Source organism: Mobula birostris, chromosome 18, assembly GCF_030028105.1.
Source record: "Mobula birostris isolate sMobBir1 chromosome 18, sMobBir1.hap1, whole genome shotgun sequence".
In the NCBI taxonomy this organism is placed as follows: Eukaryota; Metazoa; Chordata; class Chondrichthyes; order Myliobatiformes; family Myliobatidae; genus Mobula; species Mobula birostris.
In genome coordinates this window covers 57532947-57553042 of record NC_092387.1, presented here as the reverse complement: position 1 = coordinate 57553042, position 20096 = coordinate 57532947, and the positions used below count along the sequence as shown (strand labels likewise).

The 20096-nt window shown below is 43.9% G+C and overlaps 1 protein-coding gene across 1 annotated transcript in view; it reads right to left on the bottom strand.

Moving 5' to 3' along the window:
- The window catches only part of LOC140212138 (protein ERGIC-53-like), a 124318-nt gene that overhangs the window by 59178 nt on the left and 45044 nt on the right, over positions 1–20096 (bottom strand). Inside the window, exons 8-10 of the mRNA XM_072282744.1 lie at positions 16572–16701; positions 15223–15422; positions 2766–2842 (exon numbers count right to left, since the gene is read on the bottom strand). Coding sequence (XP_072138845.1) covers positions 2766–2842; positions 15223–15422; positions 16572–16701 — 407 coding nt within the window. The remainder of the gene's footprint in view (positions 1–2765; positions 2843–15222; positions 15423–16571; positions 16702–20096) is intronic.

Sequence of the window (20096 nt, the reverse complement as noted above, 5' to 3'; positions counted from 1 at the left end):
AAGAAGAAAACGATATCCACGTCATCAGGTTGGAGGCTGCCCAGACGGAATGTAGGGTATTGCTCCTCCACTGAGGGTGGTTTCATCGTGGCACAAGAGGCGGCCATGGACCAACATGTCAGACTGAGAATGGGATTTCAGAATTAAAAAATGTTTGCCACTGGGAAGTTCTGCTTCTGGCAGATGGAATGGAGTTGACTGATGAAGCGGTCCCCCAATTTATGATGGGTCTCACCAATGTAGAGAGGGCCCTTTCAGTTCATTTTTAACCTCATTCACAAACAATTCAAATAGAACTTTCTAAAACATTATAAAACAAACATTTCAAAATACCATAAACCACAAGCAAAAATTGTATTCAAGAAAACATTTAAAACAATTAATTGCAAGAGGCGAGAGTAAACAGCTCACTTTCCTGTCCTTTTCTTGTCACTGAGGGTCAGCGAGTACACGCATATAAATTAATTAACTGTTCTGAAGGAAGCTTGGATGAGACAAACCCGAGGGGCCAGATGTGAAGTGGATCCAGTCCCACAGCACATTAGTGTTGTGTCACTGGGCTCACATGTGATGCTGAGGTCAGGTGCACTACAATATCACCTCAAGCTACTCCTTGCCTCCTACAGTTCAATGTGAGGCACAGACGCCCAGAGATGACCTGATCCACACACACTCCATGGAACTGTTGTCTAATTATCAGCCCATCTTGTCTGGCAGGTATAAACAACACCAATCTCTCACTATAAGAGGAATGGATTTAGAACTGGAGGACAGAAGGAGATTTGATTGAAAATAGTTGTTTGAAAATATAATTCAGCAGGTTGTTAGAATTGAGATGCAGGAGAGGTGAAACAGCATGAGGTAAATAGTTTTTCCCAAAAAATGCATAAATGAGTTATGTGGAAGGGATTTCAGATATCCTGCTGTGGACCACTACCCCTGGCAATGGTTCCCAGAGTTTGTTTCATCTTTTGAACAGTAAACTTGCCAGTGGTTTCACTCAGTTGTGAAAAGCAAACTTCACTAAATGAATTAAAAACCGCACAATTGCAAATTGGAGGAAATTGAGTCAGAGTTACACAGCACAGAAACAGGCCCATCGACCCAACTCAACCATGCTAACCTATAGATAGTCCTGAAAGGTCACCCCCCATCCTCTTACACTCCAATGATAAAAAGTCCCAGCTTATCCAGCCTCTCCTTATCATTCAAACCCTCAGGTCCCAGTAACATCCTCGTGAATCTTTCTGCTGGTGAAAATATAGTTTTATCATCTGTACTGGGCTTCAACTAATGCAGTCAGAGAACATTTAGTACAGAGTCAGGCTGTATGGCCCACCAAGTCCACGGCAAACTGTTATTCTGCTCAGTCCCACCGACGTGTACCTGGACTGTAGCCCTCCATACTCCTCCCATCGATGTACCTGTCCAAATTTCTCTTAAACGCTCTGATCGATCCCATATCCACCACTTTTGCTAGCAGCACATTCTACTTTTGCAACAACCTCTGAGTGAAGAACCCCCTCAGGTTCCTCTGAAATATTTTCACCATTTACTCTTAACCTATGACCTCTCATTCTAGTCCCACATAACCTCAGTGGGAAAAGCCTACTTCCATTTACCCTATCTACAACCCTCATAATTTTTGTATACCTCTATCAAATCTCCCCTCATTCTGTAAAACCATAAGATATAGGAGCAGAAGTTAGCCATTCGGCCCATTGAGTCTGCTCCGCCATCCAATCATGGGCTGAGCCAATTCTTCTAGTTATCCCCACTCCCCTGCCTTCTCCTCTTACCCTTTGATACGCTGGCTAATCAAGAAACTATCTAATTCTGTCTTTAATGCACCCAATGACTTGGCCTTCACAGCCGATCTTGGCAACAAATTCCACAGATTTACCACCCTCCGACTAAAGCAATTTCTCCACATCTCTGTTCTAAATGGACGTCCTTCAATCCTGAAGTCATGCCCTCTTGTCCTAAACTCCCCTACCATGGGAAATAACTTTGTCATATCTAATCTGTTCAGGCCTTTTAACATTTGGAATGTTACTACGAGATCCCCTCTCATTCTTCTGAACTCCAGGAAACACAGCCCAAGAGCTGCCAGATGTTCCTCATAGAGATTCCTCATTCTCCAACACCCTGGGAAATAAAGTCCTAACCTATTCAACCTTTCCCTATAACTCAGATCCTCAAGTTCTGGCAACATCCTTGTAATTTGTTTTTACTCTATCTTATTGATCCTCGTCCTCTACGTAGGTGACCAAAACTGAATGCAACACTCCAGATTAGGCCTCACAAACATCTTGAACAACTTCAACCTAACATCCCATTTCCTGTACTCAGTGTTTTGATTTACGAAGGTCAACGTGCTCTTTTTACGAACCTTATCTAAGATATGAGTGATCTTACTGTTTTCAAGCAAATCTGAGTCCATTAATTATTATAATAATAAAAAATAGCAAATATATGGATAATGTGGTTACTTCATTCATGTAGGAATTTACTATTTTTCAACAATCATGTTGTGGGAATAAAAGAAATACATTTAATAAATGAGGAAAATCATTGAACTAATTCATATTTGCAGCTTTTTACTCACTTTTGTGCAAGCTACAAAGGTTCTTGGAATTTTCCAAAGATTTTTCCCTCTGAATATACCTGAACACCTCAGCTGACATTCCAGAATATCATCTCTCTTCATGATAGTCAGTGTCCTACTCAACCATACCAGAGGCCACACAAAAAATGGTAGTTACCCAATTTCTTGCACCTGCTGAATCACGTTCTTCTGACCATTTAGCACGTTCATCAAGCTTTCTGAATTAACAGCGTCCTACCAAAACAAAGGCACATGTCAGTCAAGGGCATTGGATGGATACATTCTGCTGTTAGAGGAGACATTGAGAAGCAGAATCCGGTTTGTATATCTCATATATGGCATGAGAAATGGTGCTTTGTGGCGGTAGTACAGTGCAAGGACATAAATTACTATAAATTACTAACAATGGAATAATGAGGTGGAGTTTCTGGACCAGTCAGAAAGCAGTTTCGGAATCATTGAGTCGGGATTGTCAGGCTTCTGTACCTTCTCCCTGATGGGAGTAATGAGAAGATGCATGTCCTGGGTGGTGGTGGACCTTAATGAGGCATCGCCTTTTGAAGATGTGCTTGATACTGGGGAGGCTAATGCCCATGATAGAGCTGGATGAGTTTACAAGCCTCTGTACCTTTTTCCAAACCTCCAAACATGCATCCAATTAGAACGCTCTCCAAGTTACATATAGTACATCTGTAGACACTTGCTAGAGTTTTGATGCATTATTATATTTCCCATTATTTTAGGGGGGTGTACTTGTAAAACAATTTCTCCACATCACAGTCTACTCCCCCAGAGCTACACAGCAATGTCAGACTGATTTTTTTTTCACTGTTTATCATTGTGAAAGTAATTGAACCAGCAGACTAACTTCACTTAGTAACCTTTATTTGATGGTAGAACTTAATCTTGATTACATAAAGCCAGGCTAGATGGCTGTTCACAACGTAGAGGGGATAACTTCCATTCCACTGCTATTATCTACAATAAAACAATGGGAACTTGTTGCAAAGTATTTCGTGCAACAAGTGGTTACTTGTCTGAGCAATTGAATCAACAGATTATGTCAACAGATGTGAACTCCTCTAAATCTTTAAACACAAATATTTAGCACTGACTGTGAGACAAGACCACTGTGTCTCTTTTGTGCTCCATAAACTTAAAACCCTGAACTCCTCAGAGGAAGTCAGAGTCATACAGCACAAAGCAGCCCCGTATGACAATCAAGTTTGCATGGCAACCAGCACATCTCATGTGTGTTGTCTCTTAACACAAATGACATATTTCACTGTATACAGACATCCCACCTCTCCCGGAAGATCCGGGAGTCTCTCGGATATCGATAGTGGCTCCCTGACGCCCGGAAATTATATACAATATCCCGGAAATAGATTTTATTGAGAGGGAGAGCAAGCATCCTGATTGGTCTCTCTTCGTGCTAAGATTGGTCCCCAACCACCGGGCCACGAGGAAACGATATGATTTGGCGATATGAGTCAGCTGCACCTTTCCTCAATCCTTGTCACGCATTGTTGAGCTTGAACGCACGGGAGCTCATTACCCGTGCGTCATCCACGTCAGTGCGGGAAGACCAACTCCTCGAGCTTGCAAATGACGGCGGGCTGAAAAGTATGTTTGACATAACATCTCTGCCGGCATTCTGATCCAAAGTCAAGGCTAAATATCCTGAGGTAGCCATGAAAGCACTGAAAACGTTGCTTCCATTTCCAACATCATATCTCTGCGAAGCGGAGTTTTCTGCAATGAATGCAATGAAAACTAAATTGCGGAATAGACTGGACATAAGGAACCCCCTTCGAGTATCGCTGTCTCCCATCACTCCTCGATGGGACCGTCTTGTTGCAGGGAAACAAGCCCAGGGCTCCCACTGATTCAGCGATATTGGTGTGTTGCAATGATTTTGTATGTTCATACAAGGAAAATATGCACTGCGTGTTTAATATCCAAACGTTACTTAAAATGTTATGATGCTATTGACTTATCACCTCTATTCCGGTCGTGATTAACACCTCCCCCCACCCCAGTCAGCCGATCCGCAAGAATATTGTCAATATTAAACTGGTCTGCGGTGCAAAAACGATTGCGGACCCCTGCTAAGTAGACTTATCAGTTTTCTCTATGGGCGGGCTTTATAGTTGACCTCAAAAATAATGACAGTGTTGCTCGCTGCACTGTTTGCAACAGTGACTTTTCTATTGCCCATGGTGGGTTAAAATGTAAAAGACATGTTGAGGTGAGTTTAACAGATGTCATTCATTCATTAGCATAGCTATCGTTATTTAAACTAGCTGGCTAGCTGCTAAGGAGCTACGCTATTGATGTCCCACGTGATGAGGCCAAGCTCCCTGTAGACTTGCTTAAAGTTGTAATAGAATAAATGTGATAATATAAGTACATATTTTAATGTCATATTTGCTGCATCTACCCAACTTGGTTTACAGATTAGACAAAATCACTAAACAAAGTATTACATACACCCTTGGAGGTCGACCGGGGGGGGGGGGGGGGGGGGGAGGGAGGGATATGGGGTTGCGGGGAGTGGGTGCTATCTCCCTGAAATGGTAGTGATACCTCCCTGAAATGAGTAGGGTGGGATGTCTGCTGTGTATTTTAAGGTACATTTAACAAGAAAAGCTAAACTTTTTTTTAAACTGTCCAGTATCTATTTAACAACTCCAATTCCATCTTTTGTTTACCCCATATTCCCCTGCACTCTCCCCCCACCCCCACTCTACTCTACAGCTATGGACTAAGCGTAACTTACATTGTCCAATTATCCTTCACTGTGATGTAGAAGGAAATCCACACAGTCACAGGAAGAGCGTGCAAACTCCACACAGAGAGCACTGGAGGTCAGGATTGAACCCAAATGTCTGGTGCTGTCAGGCCACTCTACTAGCTGAGCCAACCTAAATATTAAGCTTCTCACCATATAAGAGATGACAACTTTAATAACAGACCATATTTCAAAGAATTGCAACCCAGTGTTCAAGATCACAGGTACTGGATAACCTTCAGCATCAACCCCAAACTTTTCAACTCACAGGACCCTGTACATTATACCACCACACCAGCGTTAGAAGCCAGGGCATCCAAGAAGCTCTAACAGGCCTATCTTAAAAACCAAAACATTTAGACCCAAGCAACACACATAAAAGTTGCTGGTGAACGCAGCAGGCCAGGCAGCATCTCTAGGAAGAGGTGCAGTCGACGTTTCAGGCCGAGACCCTTCGTCAGGACTAACTGAAGGAAGAGTGAGTTAATCCTGACGAAGGGTCTTGGCCTAAAATGTCGACTGCACCTCTTCCTAGAGATGCTGCCTGGCCTGCTGCGTTCACCAGCAACTTTTATGTGTGTTGCTTGAATTTCCAGCATCTGCAGAATTCCTGTTGTTTGCATTTAGACCCAAACAATTTTTGCAGAAAGCCAAATGGACAACTTCATTCACCATCAGCCTGAACTGATTCTATGACCTACAGTCACACGCCAAAGGATTCTTTACAACTCATGTTCTCAGTAGTAGTACATTATTTGCACAGTTTGCCTCTTTTGCACACTGGTTGTAGAAGAACACTAAAAATTGAATTGACTGCACAACCTATAGAGTTTTTTCCAAGGACTGAAGCACAGCAGTGCCTCTGCTTTCTTGGAAGTTTGCAAAGGTTCAGCATGTCATTAAAACTTTGTCAAACCTCTATAGATGTGTGGTAGAGAGTATATTCACCAGTTGCATTACAGCCTGGTATAGAGATACCCTTGAATGGAAAATCCTACAAAAAGTCGTGGATGTGGCCCAGTCCATCACGGGTAAAGCCTGCCCCACCACTGAGCACATCTACATGTAGCACTGTTGCAGGAAAGCAGCAACCATCATCAGGGACCCCCACCAAACAGGCCACGCTCTCTTCTCATTGCTGCCATCAGGAAGAAGGTAGAGGAGCCTCGGGACCCACAACTCCTGGTTCTGGAACAGTTATTAACCCACAACCATCAGGCTCTTGAACCAGAGGGGATAATTTAACTCAAATTCACTTTCCTCAGTATTGAACTGTTCCTACCCTATGGACTCGATTTGAAGGACTCTTCATCTCAATATTTATTGCTTATTTATTTATTAATCTCAGGTTTGTAAATGGTGACATATATGTACTTCGGTAATAAATCTACTTTGTACCACCATCCTTGCTACTTGTAAAAACATCATTGGATACAAGAACAGGAAAAACAAAGGTAGGTTTGATGAAAATAACAATGAATTAGAAGAGCTAAACAACAACAAAAAGGAAGCTTTCTGTGCCTGGCAGAGGGACATCAACTGCAAGGTGAAAAGAGAAGCCCACTCCAAAGCTAAGGCCGCAGTCCAGCGTAGAGTAAGGGAAATAAAGAATCAGTGGTGGACTGAGAGGGCCCTAGAAATACAACGGCTTGCTGACTCTGGTGATATCAGGGGTTTCTTTATTGCCACCAAGGTGGTGTATGGCCCAAACCATCGTGGCCTAAACCCCCTTTGCTCCAAAGATGGATGAAGGCTACTAACGGACAATGATGTCATCAACTCTCAATGGAAGGAACACCTTCAGGAGCTATTTAATCATAATGCCACTGCTGACATTGAAGTCATCAACCAGCTCCCACAACGACCGATGAGGAGGACATGAGTAAGCCTCCTAGTGTCAAAGAAGTGCAGAGAGCTTGCAAGAAATTGAAGAACAACAAGGCCACCGGGCCTGATGGAATTCCAGCAGAAAACCTCAAGGAAGGTGGCACGGAACTCTTAAATCATATTCATTACCTACTTGTCAAGATCTGGGACCAAAAGATTCCAGCTGAACTCAGAGACAACCTGATTGTCACACTCTTCAAAAAGGTGACAAAGCTGACTGTGGAAACTATAGAAGCATCTCCCTCCTCTCTATGACAGGAAAGATACTCACCTGAATTTTATGTGATCGGCTTTCACCTCTGGCAGAAGATCTCCTGCCTGAGTGCCACAGCAGCTTCTGTCCAGCCAGAGGAACATCTGACATGATTTTCACTGCATGTCAATTGCAGGAGGAAGCCCAGGAACAAAATCTCCCACCTTATATGGCCTTCATAGACCTTGTAAAAGCATTTGACTCTGTAAATTGTCCTGCAGGTACTGTCCAAAATCAGGTGCCCAAAGAAATACCTCAAGCTCTTACGCAATATGAGTGCAAGAGCGGCTCTGAAACAGCACCTTTTAAGGTTGAGACCAGGGTCAAACGGGTGCATCATTGCCCCAACTCTGTTTGCAGTTTTCATTGCAAACATTCTTCATCTCACAGGCCATGACCTCCCACAAATAATCCAGAATTCTCTATAGGACAGGCGGGTTCAAGGCAGAGAGCAAACTGTCAACTACTTCCATCATGGAGCTCCAATATGCAAATGACACCACCATTGCAGCTCACTCTGAGGAGGATCTGCAATGCATAATGGATGCTTTTACCAGAGCATACCAGCTCCTGCGACTTGATCTAAACATCAAGACCCAAGCCCTGCTCCAGATCAAGCACTTAATAGTCATAGTCATACCTTATTGATTCCAGGAGAAATTAGTTTTCATTACAGTTGCACCATAAATAATTAAATAGTAATAAAACCATAAATAGTTAAATAGTAATATGTAAATTATGCCAGGAAATAAATCCAGGACCAGCCTATTGGCTCAGGGTGTCTGACCCTCCAAGGGAGGAGTTGTAAAGTTTGATGGCCACAGGCAGGAATGACTTCCTATGAAGCTCTGTGTTGCATCTCGGTGGAATGAGTCTCTGGCTAAATGTACTCCTGTGCCCAACCAGTCCATTATGTAGTGGATGGGAGACATTGTCCAAGATGGCATGCAACTTGGACAGCATCCTCTTTTCAGACACCACCGTGAGAGAGTCCAGTTCCATCCCCACAACATCACTGGCCTTACGAATGAGTTTGTTGATTCTGTTGGTGTCTGCTACCCTCAGCCTGCTGCCCCAGCACACAACAGCAAACGTGATAGCACTGGCCACCACAGACTCGTCGAACATCCTCAGCATCGTCCAACAGATGTTAAAGGACCTCAGTCTCCTCAGGAAAAAGAGATGGCTCTGACCCTTCTTGTAGACAGCCTCAGTGTTCTTTGACCAGTCCAGTTTATTGTCAATTCGTATCCCCAGGTATTTATAATCCTCCACCATGTCCACACTGACCCCCTGGATAGAAACAGGGGTCGCCGGTACCTTAGTTCTCCTCAGGTCTACCAGCAGCTCCTTAGTCTTTTTCACATTAAGCTGCAGATAATTCTGCTCACACCATGTGACAAAGTTTCCTACCGTAGCCCTGTACTCAGCCTCATCTCCCTTGCTGATGCATCCAACTATGGCAGAGTCATCAGAAAACTTCTGAAGATGACAAGACTCTGTGCAGTAGTTGAAGTCTGAGGTGTAAATGGTGAAGAGAAAGGGAGACAAGACAGACCCCTGTGGAGCCCCAATGCTGCTGATCACTCTGTCGGACACACAGTGTTGCAAGCACACGTACTGTGGTCTGCCAGTCAGGTAATCAAGAATCCATGACACCAGGAAAGCATCCACCTGCATCGCTGTCAGCTTCTCCCCCAGCAGAGCAGGGTGGGTGGTGTTGAACGCACTGGAGAAGTCAAAAAACATGACCCCCACAGTGCTCGCTGGCTTGTCCATGTGGGTGTAGACACGGTTCAGCAGGTAGACGATGGCATCGTCAACTCCTAGTCGGACCTCTAACCATCCAAGTTGACAACATCCCTCTGGAGAACACTGATCATTTCCCATATATTGGCAGCCTTCTTTCTTCAAGAGCCAAAATTGACCTTGAAATAAATCGCAGAGCAGGCTGTGCAAGTGGAACTTTTGCCAGGCTGAAAAAGAGGGTTTTTGAAGATCGGGATATCAAGACCAATACTAAGCTTCTGGTCTATAAAGCTACAGTCCTCCCTTCCTTGCTATACAGAGCAGAGTCATGGACAATATACACAAAAAAACCCTAGAAACTTACCATCAAAGATGACCCCGAAAGATTCTGAGAGTTAACTGGAAAAACAGGTGCACTAACTCCAGCTAAGGAAGTCATAGCCACAATCATGACTCAACACCAGTTGCCATGGGTTAGCCACATCATCCTTATGCCCGACTCCCACCTCCCTAAACAACTCCTGTTCGGCCAACTCAAGGATGCAAAGTGCGCTCCTGGAGGGCAGAAAAAGTGTTTCAAGAACAATATCAAGTTCCACCTGAGGAAGTACCATATCAACCTGAATGGATGGGAGAAATTAGCACAGGATAGGAAAAGCTGGAGAAGGATTGTCTACGAGGGGATTGTACAGCTCGAAGAATCCCTCCACCCTGCTGTTGATGTGGCTTCAACATAAGGAAAGACTGGGGAAGACCCATCTAGCTACATCACCACCATTTTAATGACCAACACCTCCCTACACTGCAACAGGACTTGTGGATCATGGATCGGCCTCTTCAGTCATCTCAAGACCCACAAGTGACCAGATTAACCACCAGGAGAAGAATCATACTCGATTACAAGTGATCGCTGATGATGATGATGATGACGATATGTACTTTGGTGATGCATTTACTTTGAGCTTTGAACAGTATTATTCATTACTTTTTTATTATTTGCACAATTTGTATTTTTCCATATTGATTGTTTTTCAGACTTCGTGTGTAGTTTTGTACAAATTCTATTGTATTTCTTTATTTTCCTATGAATGCCTGCAAGGAAATTAATCTCAGGACATATACGTGCTTTGATGATAACTTTCTACTTGAAGGCTTGTCAACAGGAAGGGGTAATATAATCAAGCTTCTTCTGGAATTTGTCACAATTTTATTAAATGTGAACTTTGTGTGTAGCAGGTTATGTGGCGCTCATTCGCTTGAATCATAATTATAATCCCAATAATCTCCTCGTCAAAGCCTCTTAGCAGACGGCCTACAGAGATATTCAAATGAAATCGAGTACTCAGGATTATCTCCTGGACTGTCACGTGTATTTAAAAAATTATGAAGCAAAGCAATAAAGACTGGTGGGTTATAAAAAAAAAGATTTAAAGCAATTCTCCAGTGCACTAAAGATCTTTAAACAAAGTATTTAAGCAGTAAACTGGGGTATTTAATTCTCTGACTATTTAATTAATATGGGTGCACTGAAAGCAACCCAGAGGGTTTGCAAGGATACGGTCAAGGTGGCACTGAGCTGTGGCCTCCGACAAAGTCGCAGCTTGGACTCAGTTGTTTTATAGTGTGTTTTTAGGTTTGTAGGGATGGTTTGGGGAACAGAGAGAGAAGTTGGGGGTCAGGTTAGGGTCAGGGACAGGGATGTGGGGAAATTAGAGTTCAAGCCAGATTCCAAGCCTCCATACTGTGTTTGAAGGCCAGCAACGTGAACATGGTCGGACGTCAGGCCAGCAGACCAGCTAGAGTTTGGGCTCCAGTCATCAGCAAGTCCGGAGCGAGTTTGGGTCATTATCCAGGGTCCTCTATCGTCGTCATTAGCAAGCCCTGGTCAAAGGTCAAATGGAAGTCCAGAAAGGAAGGCCCAATGGCTGGAGCCCAAGTCTGTGAATCTCTGCGAGTCCACTGGGAAAGTCAAAGGCCCAATGACCATAAACCCACTGCAGACTGGAAGCCTGTCCTAGGGTTAGAGGTCTTTTATGTCCATGGCGGGGGGGTGTGGGAGAAACTGGGCTTGATTTGCTGTTGTTCATTGTTGCTTTGTATGTTGTGTTTTTGCTATGTTCTTTGTTGTCCTGACAAGCATTGTGAGCATGCTACGTTGGTACCCAGATGTATGGCAACGCTTGCGGTCTGTCCCCAGGCAATCCTTGGGTGTGTTGGTTGTGAAAGCAAATGGCATATTTCACTGTATGTTTCTGTGTATTGTACATGCAATAAATAAATCTGAATGGTTAGTGTTTCAAGGTCCAGTGGAGTTCTATATTTCATTTCCAGCCATTTAACCTCCTGCTCCTTTGCTGCTCCATTTGGAAAATGTTATATTGGGATTCAATCCACCAGATGCAACTTAAGCTACAGAAAAGTGTGGCACTACCTTCAAGTTCCTGATCTGTAGACAGCTTGTAAGAACAGCATTCCTAACATAACTTCAGGGGAATGTCCAGATTAAATCTCTCAGCCTCTCCTTCGTTTTTCAAAACCCATGTAAATATTTGATCAAACAAGTGAAAATCTGCAGATGCTGCAAGTCCAAGCAACACGCACAAAATGCTGGAGAAACTCAGCAGGCAGCTTCTACGGAAAAGAGTACAGCCGACACTTCAGCGGGGACCTTTCATCAGGACGACCTTCCTTTCCTGTCGTATTCGATCTGCAACCCTATGTTGCCTCTGCCTAACACCACTCAACTTCTGTCGTTATGTCCACTTATCACTCCTCCATCTGCCAATCACCGGACCCACCCATCTCCTGCCAGTTCTTGTTCCACCCCTCCCCCTCACTTCCTTATTCTGGCTGTCCCCCTCTATCTTTCAGTTCAGATGAAGAATCTCAACCCAAAAAGTATATTGTCTATTTGTCTCCACAAAACAGTCTTGGTCAAACCCTGAGAGCAGCAAATGAATAAACAGGTTGGGTCTGTATTCCTGGAAGATTAGAAGAATGAGAGGTGATTTTATTGAACTACATAAAGTTTTATGAGAGAAAATCAGAATAGGTTTCAGGATATTTCTTATCACCTCATTATAGGAAGGACTTGGAAGCATTAAAGATGGTGCAGGGGAGATTTACCAGAATGCTTCCTGCATTGGAGAGTACGTCTTAAGAAGGCAGTGAGCTAGGGATTTTCTCTTTGGAGTGGAGGAGGACGAGAGGCGACTCGAGAGTGTACAAGATATAAGAGGAACAGATACAGCGGACAACCAGAGATTTTTTCCCCAGGGCTTGGAAGTGGCTATTACATAGGGGCATAATTTTAAGGTGATTGGAGGGAAATGTAGGGGGAAATGTCAGAGGCAAGTGGAGAGTGTGTGGAATACCTGCCGGGGTGGTGGTAGAGGCAGTAACATTAGGGGCATTTAAGAGAATCTCAGATAGGCACAAAGATGGTTGAAGAATAGTAGGCTATGTAGGAACTTAGTTAAAAAGTTGTCATCTCATTGTGGGTCGAAGGGCCTGTTTTGTGCTGTACAGATCTATGTTTCCACTAGTGGGAGGGTCACAAATGAGCCTTAATCTCCCTTAAGAGAGTTAAAGGACTGGCCATTTAAAGCCAAGATATGAAGAAAATTGTTCTCACATAGGACAATGAACCTCTGGATTCCTCTGCCTCGGAGAGTGGTGGAGGCTAGTCTATTAAGTATTAGAGTCATAGAGCACTATAACACAAAAACAGGCCTTTGTCCCTCTGTTATTCTGTTTAGTCTCATTGACCCACACCTGGGCCAAATCCCTCCATACCCCTCCCATCCACATACTCATCCGAACATCTCCTAAATGTTGCAATTGAACCTGCATCCACCATGTTCACCGGCAGCTCATTCTACACTTGCATCATTCTCTTAATGAAGGTTCCCCTCAGACTGCCCTTAAATATTTAACCTTTCACCCTTACCTATGATCTTTAGTTCTGGTCTCAACCGATCTCAGTGGAAAAAGTCTGTTTGCATTAACTCTGTCAACATCCTTCACAATTTTGAAATGGAGCTAGATACATTTTAGGAAGATAGAGGAACTGGCATTGGAACGGCATCCTGGGGAGATCAGCCACAATCATATTGAATAGCGGGACAGGCTAGAGGAGCTGAGTGGCTTTCGCTTACTCCTATTTTCTTGAGGACGCCCTCAATGGGTTGAATGGTTTCCTCCATTGTTGTAACAATTCTACACTTCAATTGAACATCGGTTTAATGATTGAACTTTCAAACGCTGGAATAATTCTACAGCCCTCACAGGAAGAAAGTCGTTCTCACCCATTTTCTAAACAGTCATCCCCTCATCCTGACGCTGAGCAGGAGCAAAAAGATTTACAGCACTACCCTGTCTCTCCCATACAGAACCTTGCCCAATTAGCTCAGTCCTCTGTGTAAACTTCCAATGAGTATGGACTAATCTTCTTCAAGTCGCTCTTCAGAAGACAAGGTCTTTATCCCAGGATTCAATCCAATTGCACAAACTACAAGGTAATCGTGTCCTTCGCCCATTGACTCAGTCTACACTTTCACTGCCTGGGGAAAGCAGCCAGCATAATTAAAGACCCTCCCTACTCCGATCATTCTCCCTTCTCCCCTCTCCTATGGGACAGAGGATATAAAATGTGAAACAGGCTCACCAACAGATTCTAACCCACTATTACAAGATTCGTAAATGGACTTCATATGATAAAGATGAAATCTCGATCTCTCAATCTACCTTATCGAGGGATTGTATCTTATTGACTTTCTGCACTGCACTTTCTCTGTAACACTACATTCTACATTTGTTGTTGTTTTTAAGTTTGCACTACCTCGATCTACTTCAATTTGGAAATGATCTGTTCGGGTGCACAAGGTAATAATTAACCAATTACAAAATATTCCAAGGTCACGCATGTCCCAATACAATCTACTATCTCAGAAAGGCTTCCATTATTTCTATTCTAACCTTTGAACATTGTCTAACAGCACAGTAACTCAAGGACAATTGGGGACTATAAATTCTGGCATGGTCAGAACAATGCATGTCATGGACAAATATATATTTTAATAAAGCCCCTGTGAGATAGATTAACATTGGTTAAGTTGTGTTACAACAACAACCTTGCACTCAATGTCAGGAAGACCAAAGAACTGTTTGTGGACTTCTGGAATGGGAAGTTAGGAGAACCCACACCAGTCCTCATTCAGGGATCAGCAGTGGAAAGGGTGAGCAGTTTCACGTTCCTGGGCATCGACATCTCCGAGGATCTATCTTGGGCCCAGTACTTTGACACAATCACGAAGAAGGCACACCAGTGGCTACGCTTCATTAGGAGTTAGAGGTGACTTGATTCATCACTAAAGTAAATTTCCACCGATTCACGATGAAGAGCATTCTGACTGTTTGCATCACTGCCTAATATAGAGGCTCCGTTGCACAAGATCGAAAGAGGCTAGTTCCATCACGGGCACAAGGCTCTCGTAGTCAAGAACATCTTCAAAAGGTGGTGCCCCAAGAAGGCAACATCATTAACTGACTCCCACCATCTGGGGCTTGTCCTCTTCTCATTACTACCATCAGGGAAGAGGTAGGGGAGCCTGAAGACCCATACTCAAAGTTTTAGGAACAGCTTCTTCCCCTGTGCCATCACATTTCTGAACAGTCCATGAACACTCTCACTATTACTCTTTCTCACTGTTTACTTACTTTAATTTTTTTTTGTAACTTATAGAATTGTTTTGTCTTGCTCCGCTGCCGCAATGCAACGAATTCATAGCGTTTCAGCAATAATAAACCTGATTCTAAACGCTTCACCTTACGTTTTCGATATATAGACTTGTAATAACTGTGCCTGAATCTGCTATTCAAACAGAAATATGTTTTCACTCCCAACCAAACCTGTCAGAGACACCAACTTGCCTGACGTCCGCTTTCTCTGTCTGTAGTGCTTGTATGTCGATCCTTGCTCAGTTTACTGAAGTTCTCCGTATGTCGCTTGTGCTCGTCAAATGCGTCCGCCAACCTTTCCTTAAGTTTTGTCAGCTCATCCCAAACTATGGACTGCCCACTGATAACCATTTGCATCTCCCGCTGGCTCTGCGTCTCAAAGGCTTCTTCATCTAAGAACATCGGAGTGAACGAGGAATTGGGAGCGTGAGAACTTTCGCAGAATGGGAAAAGAATAATCATCAAGTCGAGTTCATTGTCATATGTACAAGTATAGTGAGGCACAGGTACAATGTAGCATCACAGGCATGTAGGTTTGTCACTAGTCTCCCTCAACGGTGGTCAGGACTCCAACAGTTGTATTGTAAAATGGATTACAAAAGGGCCAACATACCGCAGCAAATTCCTAATACATATAAATGTATATGGCAAGCAAAATTGACTCTTACAGTTGAAAATGCCAGCTAGTTAACTTTAAGGAATCTGAGAGATGATTCTTCCAGCTGTTATGTCAAAGGGACTCAGGATCCGAGGAGGAGCAAAGGTTGCATCCCTGAATGGTGGGCCTGACAAATCTTCTAGATTTCTGTATGCACGGAGCCTTCCGGTACCTGTTATGCAAAACCCTCTTCTCCCAAAGGGCAATTTACTTCTGGGAGGAGGTAAACTGAGTGAGACAAACATGTTTACTGGGAAATGCATTACAGTTATTAGGGAGCAAAGTAGATATTTAATTCAATTTAATTTAATTTAGAGACACAGCATGGTAACAGGCCCTTGCAGCCCAACGAGCCCGCACCACCCAATTGCACCCACGCGACCAAGATGAGTTGATGTTAGAAGGGATGATGAGAAGCAGTGGGTAAGTGCGATACGTCTCTTGTCTGGCACATCACTGTAAATGGGTGAGGTGCCAAAATGGGAAGCGTTTCACAGGGTTGACAAAGATAATGAAGGAATAGTCTGACTCTTTGATACCCAGCTGGGGCAGCAGGGTAGTGTAGAGGTTTGCACAATGCTATTACAGCACCAGCTGGAAAATCGAGGTTCGATTCCTGCCATTGTCTGTAAAGAGTTTGTGTGTACATTCTCCCCATGAACAATTGGGTTCCCTCCAAGTACTCCAGATTTCTCACACATTCCAAAGTTGTGCGATCACCGTTAGTGAGTTGTGGCCGTGCCATGTTGGCACCAGAAGCATAGTGACACTTGCAGGCTGCCTGCACAATCCTTTTCGATTTGATTTGACACAAATGGTGTATTTCACTGTATGTTTCAAAGTAAATGTGACAAATAAAGCTAATCTTTCTTTCTTTCCGTACCTGGAGTGTGCAGCTCGGGGTGTTGCTTCCAGAACTCATCCTTGCGCTTCTCCAAGTCCTTCTCAAAGCGCTCGTACTCCTTCTGGTACTCATCTTCCTCTTGCTCCTTCTGGGCCTGAGTGGACGCATCCTGTTTATGACAGGAAAGGCAGAATACAAGTGAGATCCTTGCATCAAACATCCGTGGCTTTACCCAAAGTCTATCTAATGGACACACACACACACACAAGGAGACGGTGTTCACTCATCACTTCAGACACTGCCTCACAACAAACGAGGGAACTCGGTGCCTGGAACTTGCCCAACACCCTCCGTTTGCTGGCCCTCAGTATAAATACCTCCTGCCACCCAGTGACTGCAATGCCATCAAGATCATGAACAGCACAGAATCAGAACAGGGTGATTACCACTACCATAATGTATGTCATGAAATCTATAGTTTTCTGGTGGCAGTGCAGTGCAATACATAAAATGTAGTATAAATTACAAGACATGCATACATCTGGTGCAAAAAAAAGAGCAAAAATACTGAGGCAGCATTCCTAGATTCATGGACCGTTCAGAAATCTGATGGCGGAGGGGAAGAAGCTGTTCCTAAAACATTTTCAGTGTGTGTTTTCAGGCTTCTATACCTCCTCCCTGATGGTAGTAATGAGAAGAGGGGATATTCTAGGTGGTGGGGATCCTTAAAGATAGAGGCCGCATTTTTGAGGAAATGCCTTTTGAAGATGTCCTCGATGGTGGGGAGGCTAGTTCCCACGATGGAGGTGGCCAAGTTTGTAACCCTCTGCAGCTTTCCCTGATCCTGTGCAGTGGCCTCACCATACCAGACGATCATGCAACCAGTAAAAGTGCTCTCCACAGTGCATCTGTAGAAATTGGCTGGATTAAAGCATTCCCAAGTGGACAAGTCCTGCCGAAGGGTCTCAGCCTGAAACGTCGACTGTACTTTTTTCCCCCATAGATGCTGCCTGGCCTGCTGAGTTCCTCCGGCATTTTGTGTGCATTGCTTGGACTTCCAGCGTCTGCAGATTTTCTCTTGTTCCCAAGTGGATGGTAAAGTTTTTGAACAACTACATTTAAAACACAGTACACAGCCTTAAATGTGGGAACACAGAGGAAGGCTGAAGGAAATTATCTTTTTAAAAAAATATTTTGCAATTTCAAAAGTTCTGTGGTGGGATAAACATCAATAAGTTAATTTACATGCAGTGCTGCTTCAACAAAGCAGCAACCATCATCAAGGACCCCCACCATCCAGGTCATGCTCTCCTCTCACTATACCATTGGGCAGCTGGTTCAAGAACCTCAGGTCCCACATCACCAGGTTCAGGAGTAGTTATTAACCTACAACCATCAGGCTCCTGAACCAGATTGGATGACCTCACTGAACATAACTCCAAACTGATTCTAAAACCTGCCAATTCACTTACGACAACTTTTTACAACTTGTTTTTCCAGTAAATGAATCTCAAGGTAGTATACAGTAACATATACGTACTTTGCTAGCAAAATTACTTTGAAATTTGAACTGACAGGGATTTTCTGGTAAGACAATTAGACCATAAGACATAGCAGTAGAATTAGGCTATTTAGACCATAGAGTCTGCTCTACCATTCCATCATGGCTGATTTGTTATCCCCCAACCCTGTTCTCCTGCCTTCTCCCCATAACTTTTGACACCCTTACTAATGCAGATCCTATAATCTTCCACTTTAAATATACCCTTTGTCTTTTGGGGTGTCATGGTAGTGTAGTGCTTAGCAAATGCTATTACAGCTTAGGCATTGGAGTGTGGAGTTCAATTCCGATGTCATCTGTAGGAAGTTTATATGTTCTCCAATGGGTTTACTCTAGTTTCCTCCCATAGTCCAAAGACTTACGGGTTAGTGGGTTACATGGTCATTGAAAATTGTCCTGTGATACCATAAGACCATAAGACAAAGGAGCAGAAGTAGACCATTCAGCCCATCGAGTCCGCTCCGCCATTTTATCATGAGCTGATCCATTCTCCTATTTAGTCCCACTCCCCCGCCTTCTCACCATAACCTTTGATGCCCTGGCTACTCAGATACCTATCAATCTCTGCCTTAAATACACCCAATGACTTGGCCTCCACTGCTGCCCGTGGCAACGAATTCCATAGATTCACCACCCTCTGACTAAAAAAATTTCTTCGCATTTCTGTTCTGAATGAGCGCCCTTCAATCCTTAAGTCATGCCCTCTCGTACTAGACTCCCCCATCATGGGAAACAACTTTGCCACATCCACTCTGTCCATGCCTTTTAACATTCGAAATGTTTCTATGAGGTCTCCCCTCATTCTTCTAAACTCCAAGGAATACAGTTCAAGAGCAGACAAACATTCCTCATATGTTAACCCTCTCATTCCCAGAATCATTCTAGTGAGTCTTCTCTGTACCCTCTCCAACGTCAGCACATCCTTTCTTAAATAAGGAGACCAAAGCTGCCCACAGTACTCCAAGTGAGGTCTCACCAGCGCCTTATAGAGCCTAGATACTGCTGGGGTTACATGAGTGGGCTACTGGGTGGTGCAGCTCAGTGGGCTAGAAGAGCCTGTTCCAAGCTGTATCTCTAAATAGATAAATAATACCCAATGATTTGGCATCCACAGTCATCTGTGGCAATAAATTCCACAGATTCACCACTCTTAGCCTAAAGAAACTCCTCATCTCTGTTCTAAAGGGATGTCCTTGTATTCTGAGGCTGTGTCCCCTGGTCCTTGGCTTCCCCACTATAGAAAACATCCTCTCCATATCCACTCTATCTAAGCCTTTCAATATTTGATAAGTTTCGATGAGACCACCCCTCTCCCCCCCCCCCCCGGCATTCTTCTCAACTCCAGCGAGTACGGGCCCAGAGCCATCTGACATTAATCCTTTTGTTCCAGGGATCATTCTTGTGAAACTCCACTGGACCCACTCCAATGCCAGCACACCCTTTTTTAGATACAGGGCCCAAAACTGTCCAAGTGTGGTTTCACCAATACCTTAAAAAGCCTCACCCTAGCATTCTCGCTTTCATATTCTAGTCCTCTCACAATCCTTTTACGTTCACAGAGTAATTTCTGTACAAAGGCAAAATCTACAAGGACAGGGTCGAAAGCTACATCATTGGCAAACCTTGTAATTACCCACCCTTCCCTCCCCCCCCCCAAGGCACTAGAGCCACACCCAAATCCTGTGCGACTGGAGTCACAAGGAGTAGACAGCACAGAACAGTCAGCTTCCATTCACGTGAGGAAAACAAAAGACGCATCAAGCCAAGTTTGGCAGCTGCCTCCATTTTACAGGGGCAGGTTGGCATGTGGACGGGGAAAATCCTGTCGTTTTCTTTTTGTTCTTTGAGAAGGACTACACCATGCAGTTGTTCAACTGAGCCCAGGGAGCAGATGGGCGGAACAGCAAAAGCAATATCTCACAGCTCCCACAATTTGTGTTCGGCCCCGGTGCCTGCAGGCTGTCCCTGGGACCACAAGGGTCTCCCTCCACATCCCAAAGACG